General features: G+C 39.5%; 1 protein-coding gene across 5 annotated transcripts in view; it reads left to right on the top strand.

Annotated features, from left to right (window-relative positions):
• Positions 1-5560: 5560 nt before the first annotated feature.
• ano3 (anoctamin 3) overlaps positions 5561-13812 on the top strand; it is a 49175-nt gene continuing 40923 nt past the window's right edge. For 3 of the 5 annotated variants that reach the window (XM_025908473.1, XM_025908474.1, XM_005450836.4), the window contains exons 1-2: positions 5561-5660; positions 6236-6394. In XM_025908473.1, the coding sequence (XP_025764258.1) occupies positions 5576-5660; positions 6236-6394 (244 nt within the window). In that variant the 5' untranslated portion in view covers positions 5561-5575. Of the gene's footprint in view, positions 5661-6235; positions 6395-12205; positions 12451-12571; positions 12682-13812 lie in introns of those variants that run through there. The other 2 variants (XM_005450833.4, XM_013270613.3) reach the window with 2 other exon arrangements.

The raw sequence follows: 13812 nt of genomic DNA, 5'->3' as shown, positions 1-13812 counted from the left end.
TAGGTGACAAGGGGCGGATACTTCGCTTATAGATAGCCCAGCAGCACCGCCTTGTGGCGAAGAGTGGGACGAATCTAATGAGAATGAGAATGAATGAGAAATACTGTATATTATTTTGTTACAACGACAATAGTAATAGTAATGATAATGATAATAATAACCCTAATAACTAATTATTAACTAGCAGATGCATTTCTCCCACACATATAAACTGTATTATTCAGGTGATAGCAGGTGGAGTTGAATCTGTTAAAGAAGGTGCTCTGCTGCTTGTCCAGTAAGGGGTGCCGAGGGCAGTTGGGATTTTCCCTGATGTATAACAGACCTACTCACACCACGACTTCAAAAGTGTCCAGTTTGCAGCCCATCATAGACCCAACCTTCCTAATCAGTTTATGTAGTCTGTTGGTGTCACCAGCTCCCCAGGAGACCACCGCAAAGTACACTGTGCTCACCACAGCTGAGTGACAGAAAATATCCATCATTTTGCTGCACACTTTGAAGAATCTCAGGAAATTAGAGCTTGCTCATCCCCTTTTTGTATATGGCTTCTGTGCTGATCTTCCATTTCAGCCTGGTGTAGATGTGGATGCGCATAATCAAAATAATAAAAAAATATAAGACAAAAGTTCTTTCAGATCTACAAACAAGCCTCATTACTTAGCAGAAATTTTAAAATGTCTTTGGTCAATTATTTTGGTAGTTTTTGTCAGTCAGAATGAGAATCAGAATACTTTATTATTCCCTGGGGAAATTATGTAAATTAGTTATCAAACTTGTGAAATCCAATGGTCATCTGGGCATCCGCATGAAGTCCAGTGAAATCTGATAAAGGTTACTGACTTACCCTCAAAAAAGGTATTAAAAGCTTTTGTTTCCCTTCTGGTATTTAAGCATTTAACATCATCTTTGCTTCTTTGAGAATTTTTACCACAGATTGTAATTCTCTCTGGTAACAAGTATTTTTGCTGGATATACTCCCCTGTAATAAGATATTATAATAGCAGGATATTATATCCTTTTATTCTCATTCCCACAATGATTCTCGTGGTGTACACATAACTACCTTGAAAGCAGAATTCACCCCCTATAACCTGCACAGTAAATATTGAAATGATCAGATCAACAAAAATCTAAGCAAATGTTCTGGGTTATTCTCTATAAATCTTGTTTTGAAGCAAAAATGAATTTAACACAATAAAACTCTAAAAAGAATAGTTTTTATTTTAAAATAATTACCCTTAAGAGAGTGGATAGATTCGCAGTACCTTCTCTTGATACAAATACACTCTAATTTACTCAATCTACCGAGAAACCTTTGTGTGTGAAATGAGTAATGTTCCATAAAGCACTCAATATGCTACAGTCAATAGTCTGAGAGTTTAATGTTGTACCCCTCTTTGTCTGACAACACCTCAAACTCCACCCATTCATCTCTGCTGCAGCGTCCAGGCTATTTCACAGCTTTAAGTGCTGCACTGTGGGACTGACAGGTCCATGAGGCTGCACAGCTTTTGCAGTTTGTACAAGTTATCATTCAGAAACTTTTTGATGGGGGAATTATACTGAAGGTGGAAGCAAATGCAATGGAAATGAAAGCGTCACAAGCTCTAGGCACTTCCTCAGGTAGGTTCAGCTCACTTCTGAGGGAGCAACACAGAGTTTATGATGACATTAAATCTGCAGCTAGCTGTAAAACTGAAGGGTTTAATATTAGCTACTGAAGACTTGATATGATCTGTTATACAATGTTATCTTATTTCACCCAGCATGCTTATTTAATGGCTTTGCCTTTGGTAACAAACCTGTTTGCTGGATATACTGTGTATGCCGTTCAATATTCAGCTGTTTTCCCGCTCTTTTTTGTGTGGCATAAACAAACGCTAATATTATGCGGTCATTGCATAACATTGCATGCTGTAGTAGTGCATGCTTTTCATAGTGCTTGCAACATGAGCATCTGATGAGAGCATGAATCTTTCATATGTATGAAACATGCTGGTAATCTTCCTGATGAACACTGATCCTTGTGGGTTCATTTATTAATGAAGCATGATGTTAAATGAATGGCACTTGGAAGTGTAGTTTCATTATGGTCAATAATAAATTTCTATGGGAGGGGGGGTTCTTCATGTCATTTTCTATAAGTTAGGAATAGAGGAAGTGGCCCTGCTTGTATAGCAGGGCCACTTATAACTGATGCGCCTTCTTGGAGCATGCTAACTTATCAGTGTCATGTCTGCATAGCACTCAGGAAAGCTCATTGTAATCTTGTGCTGAAAACCTCAACGGTAAGCCACAGACCATTTAAAGTAAAGACTTTTTTTTTTTCCCTAGCGAAATCCAACAAACATGTCCAGCATCATTCAGTTCAATGAGGCGGCAAACTAACGCACGAGTGGAGTGGCTTTTATTAGCTGCTCTCAATCACCTCTGCCACGGCCAATCGGGAAAATGGTAAATACTGTGGTTATCCCATCTTGCTGAGTGGGCGATGTATGAACAGGGGACAGGCGCTCTTGAGCGGAGGGGGGAGGGCGCGAGGACCAAATCGTGACGTGGTGGCGCCGCAGGAAGTGTCATGAAGTGGTCGCAAGTCATCAGGAGTTCAAAGCTGTGAGTGTATTCTGGTCCATTTGGGTCACTTCTCCCTGTGACCGCCTCACATGAAGCAGAGATGTCACAGAAACAGTTTCTGATAGAGAGCGACCCGGGACGTGACAGAGGAACTGTGCCCACGATGCTTATTTTGTAAATGTCAGGTTTTTAAAATCCCAGTTAGTTCACGCTCCGAGAGTTGCTGCAAAATGTTATCTCTTGTTGAAAACAATGAAATGTAACGAAAACAATACTGCAGAATGACAGAGTCAAGCTCGATGACTTTAACCTGGAACTTCTGTATGAAAAACAAGGCCATAGCTTAAAGAGAAAAGAGTGTTCAGGTGAATCTGCAGCATTTTCTTTTTGCACTTTTTGTTGACAATTTGTATTTTTTCAACTTTTCAGCACTGGACACCCGATTCCTTGCTGACTTTTGTAAAATAAATCCATCAATTTATATAAAGAAAAAACACAAAAATCAGGAACAAACTGATGACCCAACATAGGCTGGTGTTTTTCTGAAATCCTCTTCTTCTTTCTTTTTTTTTTTTTAAAGTAAGGATAATAAAGGCAACAGGAGGTTTCCCCTGTGCCCTCCCTGAAATCTGTTACATGGGGGCTTTTTGTTCTTTTTATTATGGTGTTGACTGGCCACACATACAGACCTGCTGCTTCCTAATGCATTTTTTTTAAAATAAATCTGAAGAAGGCCATCATATTATCCACTCAGAGAAAGAAGCACGCATGTTACAACCATTTATGTGACCTAAAGTGATTCACACGGACTAACGTAAGCTGTCCAGGCATGCATAACAGCTTGGAGTGGCCATCATGTAATGCAAATACCACACAGTAAATTTTCCATACAAGGACGTGCACCTCCCTTTAGCTTACATGTGTTAAAATGATAAACACTTAGTCCCTTTTTATTGAATTAACAGCAGGGGAAGATGTGCACCTGACTACACTTAACACGAAAAATTACATTATCAGCTGCTGACGTTGACAAGTTTTAGCTGGCTTGAGTGCGAGCACATTAAGCAGTTAAAAGTCCACTATGTGTTTCTGGGATTTGTTGTGATTCAGTCATGCTTGTGAGTCCAGCCCTCAGCAAAGTTTGGCTGCCCTGTAAAATGAAAATAAAACAAAACACAATTTCTTTTAAATCCAAAATGAGCCAGACACTCAAATTGCTTTTTTGAACAGAGCTGTGAGCTTTTAATGGAGTCACTTTTTCCTCGACATCTTATCGCAGATTCGCGTCTGTTTGAGACGGGAATTTAGTCAGCTTTGAAATGTACTTGTTTAAATAAATAATCAATCTTCCAGGAAGTTTGAGTAGGAAGTTCCCTGCTCATCAATCGATCTACCTAATGTCTCTATAGTTTTTGAAACCTTCAGGACAGCACACTGCTGCACTTAGCACGCGTATCTTTAATGGACACAAGCACATTTTAGGTAATATGTTTCTCCCCACTAGTTTTCCAGAGCTTTGATGACCTGGATGTTGCAGTTTCTTTGATCATCCCCTGTAATGATCTCTTTAATGGCAGACAGTTTAAAATTTGGCATTTCAGTCACAAACTGTACTCAACATGTTTGCCAACCAAAGTTTACTTTTCTTGTGGGCTTCATTAAAATGAGATATTAAACCTGTGAAGAGTCATTTCTGACATGAAAACTCTTAATCTTACTAAGTCATGTTGTTTGGACTGTGAGCTCAACACTGAGGCCCTTCCTGTTGGTCTTAGTGAAGCTAAATATACACTTTTCCCTTCATCACACACACACACACACACACACACACACACACACAGTTTTTATTTTCCATTTTACAGTAATTAAAATGTGGTTATCCTTTGTGCGACCTGTTTAAGGCTATGATTCGTAGCCTCTACATTAACTGATTACAGCAATTATTTCAGTATAATTAGTTTAAATAGATGCAAACTGGTTAAATATATTGTAACGTTTAAGAGGCCTTAAGCCGTTTCGCCTTGGTATTGTGTTCATTATTTCAATTCAACACATTCACACGAAGAAGAGCAAACACTGAGCATAAAGAATTCTAATCAATTAAGTGTTAAAAAAAATTTATAATACACTGAAAAGTCACTTATTGTGCTTTTTCTTATCTGCTATATTCAGATATTCAGTATATACTTTCACTATAGTGAACTATGTTTTATTTACTGCTTCTACAAGCCACATATTAAAAAAAATATAAAATTAAAAATACAAATAAACATTTTTTTTTTTAAAGTACTCTAACTCTATGCAAGTCTTCTATTTTCTTTCTTTTTTCTTTTTCTTTTTAGAAAGAGCAAATTTCTGTTAATATTATATCCGCAAATTTTGTTTGTGTTCTCTCCCATTTTTCCCATTTGAAGGATGCTCAAATCAAACATGGTCAAAGTTTCAAATACAGAGGTCAGTGCAGTGTGGACATGAAATAATTCCGGTGAGCCAAAAGTTCAGACTTCATGGTGCTCTAACAGCTCTGTTTCATATGATATCAGTCAGAGCACGTATCCTTACTGTGGTCATCTCGGTTACACAGCTGAGGGTGTGTAACCGTTCCACCACCTGCTCTTCAAATTTAATGCTGGCAGGAAGAAGAATAAAACTGACTTTAAGGGAGAAATGCCGTTTTGTTTCATGAATTGGTGATAAGGGGCTGCACTAAGGCCCATAATACACTGTGTATCATGCGTAGCTACTCTGCTAGAGTAGTAAGTAAGAGGAAGGATGCCACAGAGCCAAGGGTACAAAGAGAGAGTGGTAAGCTGCTCCAAATTTTTGGTGTTAAGGTTTGGAATACAATTCCACTTAGTTTCCAGATGGGTGGGATCACAAGAAGAATATAAGTGATGTCCTCATTTATACTGTTGAACTCTAGTAGAGGCTAAGATTAAAAATAAGGAGCTAGAAAGGAAACGAGTCCCTCCAAGAATCAGTTCTAGCGAGTCATGGCATGGACACGTCGTCTCTGGAGCTGCTTTTGGCAAGAATGTTGGCTTGGCGGTTGGATGAGGTTACAATGTTTTGCTGTGTCAAAAGTAAGCTCCAGCTGAATGCCAGATGAAAATGCATGACAGATGTCGTTTGTTTTGCCAGCCAGTGGATTTAATAATGCTGCTCATGTATATTTGTGAAAATCCACATTATTTAAAATGTGAGCAGATGAAAAGGGTAACTTTACATAACAGTGTAGGCCAAACCATCGGTGTCTTCCAGTTATTTTAGTTTGGCTAAAATCTGGTTTTCCAAAGCTGGTTTGAGTGAAAATGATCCCTTAACAAAGCCTTGATATTAAACATCCGGACATGTCTGTTAGTTTAACTGTTCCACAGTTGAATTTTGAAAGCCAGGAGCTTTAGTGGTCCCCATTAGTGTCAAGTATCAGAAGACAAAAAGGAATATCACAGACTCATTAATAATGCATGAGTGTAGTAACTTGAGAAGGATAAGTAGAGAGCTGGGCTTCTGTGATCATCAACAAAATTAACTGATGTGGACATGCAAGCTTCATTTTCCTGTGGACAACTTACACAAGTGATATTATTGTTTGAGCTGGAAACAGCCGTCAGCACGCTACCACTCACTGATTTATGATATTTTCTTTGTTTCACAGGATCATGTCATCAGGAAAACTCTGTGTACCTCCCCCTGCTGGAGAGTCAGGTCTCCAGCTCCTCCAGTGGCATCAGACACCATGCTCCTATCAGTCCCACCATCAGCCCATCCTGGAGCAGTTCCCGCTCTGGAGGCACAGACACCGACCAGCAGTCTGGTGAGCCTGCCAGCAGGTCTTGGAAAGCCAAATGTTTACAAACAATCCAAGCACTGCCTCCTGTCGATAAGCATATTTTTCCACATCTAAATTGTGTGTATAAATTTTGGGTTTATGAAATTTGAAGCTGTCTTCCTCGTGTTGCCCAGTGAGTGGCTGACTCAGTCAGTCTAGAGCAAGCTCCACACATTTGCGCCAAAACAGCACAAACACCATAAAAAGTGTTTGAACCAAAGTTGAAGCCAGTAAAGTCAATATTTTGACCCCTTATTTTCATCGTTTCATATTTTATATAATATGTTACTGAAAGATCAGTTACTATAATATTTATTTCAATTCAATTTTATTTTATTTATATAGTGCCAAATGACAACAACAGTCACCTCAAGCTGCTTAATATTAGGTAAGGTAAAGACCCTATAATAATACAGAGAAACCCCAGATGACCCCCTATGAGCAAGCACTTTGGTGACAGAGGGAAAGAAAAACTCCCTTTAACAGGAAGAAACCTCCAGCAGAACCAGACTCACGGAGGGGCAGCCAGACTCACGGAGGGGCAGCCATCTGCCACGACTGGTTGGGGATGAGCTGAGGGAGAAAGGACAAAAGACATGCTGTGGAAGACAACTAGAGATTAATATTAACTAATAATTAAATGTAGAGTGGTGTATAAACACATGGTGAGTGAAAATGTGTGAGAGAAGGAGAACTGTTAAGTGCATCATGGGAATCCTCCAGCACCCTATTGCAGCATAACTAAGGGTGGATTCAGGGTCACCCAGTCCAGCCCTAACTATGAGCTTTCTCAAAAAGGAAAGTCTAAAGCCTAAAGATTAATCAATGAGAATTAAAAATCATTTGTTGTTCAGGCACACATTGGGAGTGGCTGGCTTCACCTCGGTCCAGAGAGAAAAGCTTTGAGCCTCGAATGAACTTTTAAACTGACTTCATCAGCAGATCTCTCCGTTGCTAAGCCTTACAACAAAACCATCACAGTTAATTTAGCTGAAAGTGTTGATGCCAGAGGCCTTCGCTATTCAGGAGCCTCTCAAGCAGCTTCTTTGATTCTCCGAATGGCACGCTAATGCAGAGCCTCCCTGAGGGACAAGTAATGTGTTGAATATTAGTGAAGGTAGCTTTGATTGTTTCTAAGTGGCTGTTTCTCACGATTTCTCTGAGTTGAGTATCTGTTATTCTATATTACGCCACTGCTATACAAGCTGAATAATGCTCTAACTACAAATCACAGCTCAATAAAAATGCATTGATGTGCAGACTACTGTTACTTATGGATTTTTCCTTATGGCTTTATTGGCATTTTCTCTTTATTATCCACAGTTTCTGGCCTGTTACATAAATTTTTATGTAATTGGCCAGAAACTAACACTCAGTCACCCAACTGATTAATCCAGGCAATTTCATTATGACACATATTACTTAAAAATAAAAACTGCAAATAAAAACTTTTCATTCCAGGATTTCTAGGCCCCGTTCCACCACTGAGGCCCGGGGTACACATTTCCACTTTTGCCCCCACTATGATGCACCTGCTTTTTTTTTTTAACTTAAACATTACATGCAGCTGGCCATTTAATTTTAAGGAGTCAAGGTTATCATTCTTTTTGTCTGATTGTGTATTTATGCACATGAGCTGAGGTTAGTAACAGTTAGCCACACTTTCCACAGGGTGGCAGTATATCATTTGTCTAAAATCATCCCTTTGCAGTGCTCCCATCTGACCTACATCCTCGAACTAACAGGCAGGAATGGAAAAGATAGAATTTAAAGTGGGGCTAACCCACTGATAAGAGCTGCAGTTTTATTTATTAATCACCCCAGTGGAAGAAATGCATTAGCTTGCTAGTTCAATGTTGCGTCGCTGGGGTTGGCACACAGTGCCCTGATACCAGTCTTTAATAAACATCAGAACAGTGGGAGGAGTAAAAGCATGCTGAGCTGCAAGAAAACAGATGGTATTTGCATCTATGACAGATGCCAGGCTTCTTTTGTCAGTAACCCCACAGACGTAGATTGATATACAAAACTAAGGCCAAAGACCAAGATAAAGATTGTGTTTTTGTTCCCGAGGCAAACAGTCACCAGATAGCAGCAGTCAGTTCAGTTTCTGCTTGCACAGAAACAGGATGAAACACCCATGAGAGAGCTTTCTCTCTCATGATCCAGATTAGTGGTCTGCTGCTGTAACTCTCTGGGGATGACATTGAAATAAGACCAGTGACCTTGCAGATAAACCTAGATGAACTGTCAGCTTGGTTAATACTACAAAACTGGAGACTTAAAAAGAATTTATTTTGTATCCCATAAACTACCCGTGTGTTTTACTAATAACCGTGATAATTATGATCCACATTAAATGTGTCATTTCTGACATGTTAGGTAATTACATATACACTGAATTTTGTTATACTTCATGGTTAAAATACATAGGATTGCATCATTGCTCAAATATTATTATTACAATATCAACTGAATCTATCCCACTTTTAACAAACCTGATTGTAAATACTAAAAAATAATCTCCTGATTTGTTCCATTATTATTACTATTATTTTGTGACTCTGACTACAAATGCTAAAGAGACTGAGGAAGTAACATTTCACAAAAGCCTTTAAAAATGCCAAAGGAAGAAGGTGACACCTGTGATAAAAAGGTAGAGCGTGCAGTCTTTGATTAAATGTACAAAAAAGATTTATAAATATCATTTAAATTGTCGTGTTTTCCAATATATAATCTCAATAAGTTATATTAAAAAAAAAACATGTGTAGTCTCAGTTTAAAGGTTTGGTCCTGAGTCCTTAGAAGGTCTTACAATTCTGTAAATACAACGTCAACACATGACAACAAAGCCAAAATGCAGAAGCAGTGTGGAAAAACTAAGCACACCTCATGATTTAGCAGCTTGCAGAAACACCACCTACTTCAATAATTTGAAGTTATTTTCTGTATGGCTTTATCCATCTTGCACATCACTGAGGAGGAATTTTGACCCACACTTCTTTAAACTTCTTCTTCTTTGAAGTTTTTGTGCATTTCTTTATGCACAGCTCTCTTAAGGTCCCACCACAGTGTTTCAGTCAGGTTGAGGACTTTGACCGGGCGATCGCAACACTGTGATTCTTTTCTTTGTTGGCCATTCTGTTGTAGATTCACTGCTGTGTTTGGCATCATTGTCCTGTTGCATGAACCAGTTTAGGCCAAGCTTTAGCTGTCACACAGATGGCCTCATATTTGCCTCTAGAATTCTTTGGTATACAGAGGACTTCATCGTCAACTGAAGAGCTCCTTAACGTGCCTAATGTGGCACATCATGGCCAAAGATCTGTGGTGTCATCTCTCCAAAACACATTGTTCCAGAATTTTTCTGGTTTGTTCAAAAGCAACTTTGCAAATCTAACTATCAAAGCATCTGCTTAGACAGAGGTACTCACACGTTGCTGTTTGACTTGCTGTCAATCAACAGTTGCATTTGAATAGTAGTAGTTGGCTGTTACTTACCCTCTTAATTCCTAAAAATGCAGGAACTGCAATTTGCTTTAGTGTTTGTTAAAGAAATAATGGCACAGGACCTTTAATGACATGGTGAAAGACTCAAGAGCCACTTATTTCTCTCAACTACTTGCAGTAGGAAAAAGAAATCCTAAAGTTGTCTTTGATACAGTGAGTAGCATCGTCTCTCCCCCAACGCCATGTACACCTGTCTTTTCAGATAAGGACTGTAGTGAATTTTTAAAATTTTTTCAAGATAAGATTAGTTGCCTAAGAGGTAACATAACTCCCTTAGGTAACCCCACCAATCATGATCTTCCACACCCCATGATTATGGAATCTTTTCTCCCAATTTCTTTAAAAGATCTATCAGAAATACTGACCCAATTGAAACCCTCAACGAGCTCAGCTGATGTCTTACCTACTCATTTATTTTGTAAAGTTTTTGATACCATTGGGCCCTCTGTGGTCACGCTAATAAACTGTTCCTTGCTATCTGGCTCTGTCCCCAGGTGCTTTAAACAGGGGGTTATTCAACCTTTGCTGAAAAAGCCTAACCTGGATCCAACACTTCAGTCAAGCTTCAGGCCCATCTCAAAACTTCCTTTTATCTCTAAAATCTTAGAAAAAGTCGTTTGGCTACAAGTAAAGAAAGCGCTGGAGAAGCATAATATTCTTGATAAATTTCAGTCGGGTTTTAGGAAGCTACACTCTACAGAAACAGCTCTCCTGAAAGTCACAAATGATCTTTTGATGGCTGCAGACAGGGGTGATTGCTCAGTCCTAGTTCTTCTAGACCTTAGCTCAGCCTTTGATACCGTTGACCATCAGATCTTAATCCATCGCTTAAATCTTATGGTAGGGATATCTGGATCTGTCCTAAAGTGGTTCACCTCATTTCTGGAGGATAGAACACTTTTAGTTTCAGTGGGAAACTTTCGATCAGATGCGGCTAAGTTTCTATGTGGAGTCCCACAAGGTTCGGTTTTAAGCCCCCTGTTATTTTCACTATATATTCTTCCTTTAGGCTGGATCATTAGCGGCTTCAAAAATATTTCCTACCATCTGTATGCAGACGATATCCAATTATACATCTCCTTTAAACCTTGGGAATTAGACAAGCTATCCACTCTTATGGACTGTCTTAAGGAAATTAATGTTTGGATGACAAACAATTTTTTGCAGCTGAACGCAGACAAGACCGAGTGCTTAATCCTTGCTCCAGAGAATATCAAGCCCCAAATTAGTCAACAAATTAGACCTGCTAAGGACCCAATTAATTTTTACATTATACTAAATGAAATATCCTAGAAATTAATGCGGTTGCACTTTTTATTTCCCACATAACTGTAATATAACTGTTTAACACTGTCAAAAGCAGTAAAATGTGCAGTTGAAAACAAAAATGTTAACGTGCAGAAGGAGAGAATGACTTCCTGATGAAATATACACTGTTGTGTATTTCACTGCCCGAATCTGCAATAAACAACAAATCTGTCATTTAAGTGGATTTCTGTTTGTGCAGTGCACGACTATTAGTCCTCCAGCTGTAATAGTCTGCAATCAAACTGCGCTGCAGCTACATGGTGCCCTGTTCAGCTTTAGTTTCCATGACTGATGAAACATTTACTGTCAAACAAGGGGTCTCCTGCCATTGCAGCCTGGGCTCTGTGAGGCCTGTGTTGGTGAGATATTGACTTTTTGTCTTTTGTCTGTAGTTATTTTTCATTATTATTATTTCTTTTAGTGTTAAAAATTTTAAATTGAAGCTAACTGTAGATGAGTGCAGCTTCCTCTAACAACAACTTTACACCATCATTTGTCTTGGATTTTTATGATCATGTGATCATGTGTCCCATGGTTTGAGAAAATTAGAGAGGGAAAGAAAGTATTTTTACTTTTTAGTATTTTTTCGTTTTGTTATAAAAAGGTTGATTGCAGTGTCTCAAATGTGAATTCGACTTAAAAAGAACAAACAACAACGTCCCCATGTTTACATATTTTTGTCTGTGATATTTAGGAAGCAGTAGCCTGTACTGCATTATATTTAACTTAATACTGGGTCCACGGCTGTGTGTTTTTTTCTGTTTGGATAAGTGCAGCTTTCAGCAGGAGGATAACTGGAGAGCAAATCAAATTTGTCGACGGTCCATTTGCGATATGCTGTCCGTGGTAATTTCCCGCAGCTTTAGTAAATCAGCACGGAGGAGGACAGGAGGTGGACGCGTCCATCTCAGGACCTCCCCTACCTCCCGTCGCCATGACAACAGCCGTGGATGGTGGCGATAGGGGAGCGGAGGGGGGTTTTGGGGTAGGGGGGGGTGGGAGCTTGCATAGAGGAGACAGGTGTTGCTGGCGTTTGCGCATCGCCAGTGAGCTCGTTTGGCAGGATGGGAGCTGAGGGAACACCTACACAACCCCGCCACAGTTTCCCATGTTTTCCGCAGTTTTGCTTTTTTAAATACGGAATTTGATTTGCGCTGGGAACCAACTGAACGCCGCCATGGTGCACCACTCGGGCTCAATCCAGTCCTTCAAGCAGCAGAAAGGTTTGTGTATAACGTGAGGGGAGATTCAAGGTGTCAAGATGTGATTTTCTTTTTTTTGTTTGTTTTTTTAGACGAGTGTGGCTACTTTTTTTTCTCTTGTTGAACAGTTTGTGTGTGAAGTGGTGCTCGGGGGTAATGGTCTCTCCACTTGCTGTTAGTGTGACGCAGAGTTGGAAGCTTTGCAGCCTCGTCCTCCTGGGAAGAAGCCTGTTTCTGAAACCAGCACTTTTGGTATTTTGTCCGCTACTTTACGTTGCACTGACAGTCTTACCCACGTTTTTATTATAAGGGTCCAGCCTAGTTAAATAAAACCGTGCAGGTCACAGTGATCAGAAATGTAAAACAATTTGAAAGATCAACAACTTGAAACTTGAAGCACGTTTGGTAGATTTAAGTGGAAAGCTGAGGTTTCCCAGAGAAAACACATTTCTGCGCAGTTCATACAAAAAATAGCCCGGTTTCTAAACTTGTGTTCATATCCATGCTCATATGAATAAGCAGGACAGGAAGGTAATAACCGAACTTAAAATTCAGTTGTGCTTTGAGGGGAAAAAATAAATAAAAACCATTCTGTTCAGATCTGTTCAGAAGCATGCCAGATAGTTTGTGACATGTGATATGTTTGTCCCGTGAAACCTGCGAGGAATAGCTTCTTTCTGCGTTTTCTGACAGCCTTTTTGTTAATGAAGCTGTTAAAAATTCCTGTAATGCAGTCAAAATGGGGAAAATAAATAGTCAGATTTGATTTCTCCATGTTGGTGTGCTGTTGGTTGTTTTACATTTTGGACAGGTACTCTTTTTACACACAGGACAAACTGTTCTGTAAAAGAAAGCTACTTTGCATCTGCACACTGCTGCAAATCTGTGAGTAAAAAAACAAAACAGTGCCACATACCACTGCTTCTATGTGCAGCTTGATTACACTGCTGGGCCAGTATTGATTTTACACCCTAAGTAGGGTTCCTTGGGGGAAATTAGTGCTTCTTCAATGCTTTGTGGTTCTTGCTGTCTAAATTTAGAAAAATGGTGAAGAAAGATCTTGTTTTTCATGCTGAGCCAGGCTAATAAATGGGGAACAGTTACCTCTTTTGTTATCCGTACCCGGCTGAAGATGGGAAAGTGCATCCCCTGGCTTCTGATGAGACAGTGCTGAGCAGCTCAACCTCATGAGTGGGGGATGCCCTGCTGGGAAAGGCTGCTCTTGTTCACCTCTCTGGGTTTATTTTGGATTCTTTGTTTAATCGTATAAAATGTTCGTCTGTTCAGTTATTATTTCCTTCTGTATTAATGCATCAGAGAAAATCCTACATTATGAAATTTTATAAGCTCAGAATAATGACCTCATGACTTCAGTCAGCGCTC

Source organism: Oreochromis niloticus, linkage group LG7, assembly GCF_001858045.2.
Source record: "Oreochromis niloticus isolate F11D_XX linkage group LG7, O_niloticus_UMD_NMBU, whole genome shotgun sequence".
Classification (NCBI taxonomy): Eukaryota; Metazoa; Chordata; class Actinopteri; order Cichliformes; family Cichlidae; genus Oreochromis; species Oreochromis niloticus.
The sequence above is the reverse complement of the archived record's forward strand: the minus strand, read 5'-3'. Positions and strand labels throughout refer to the sequence as shown.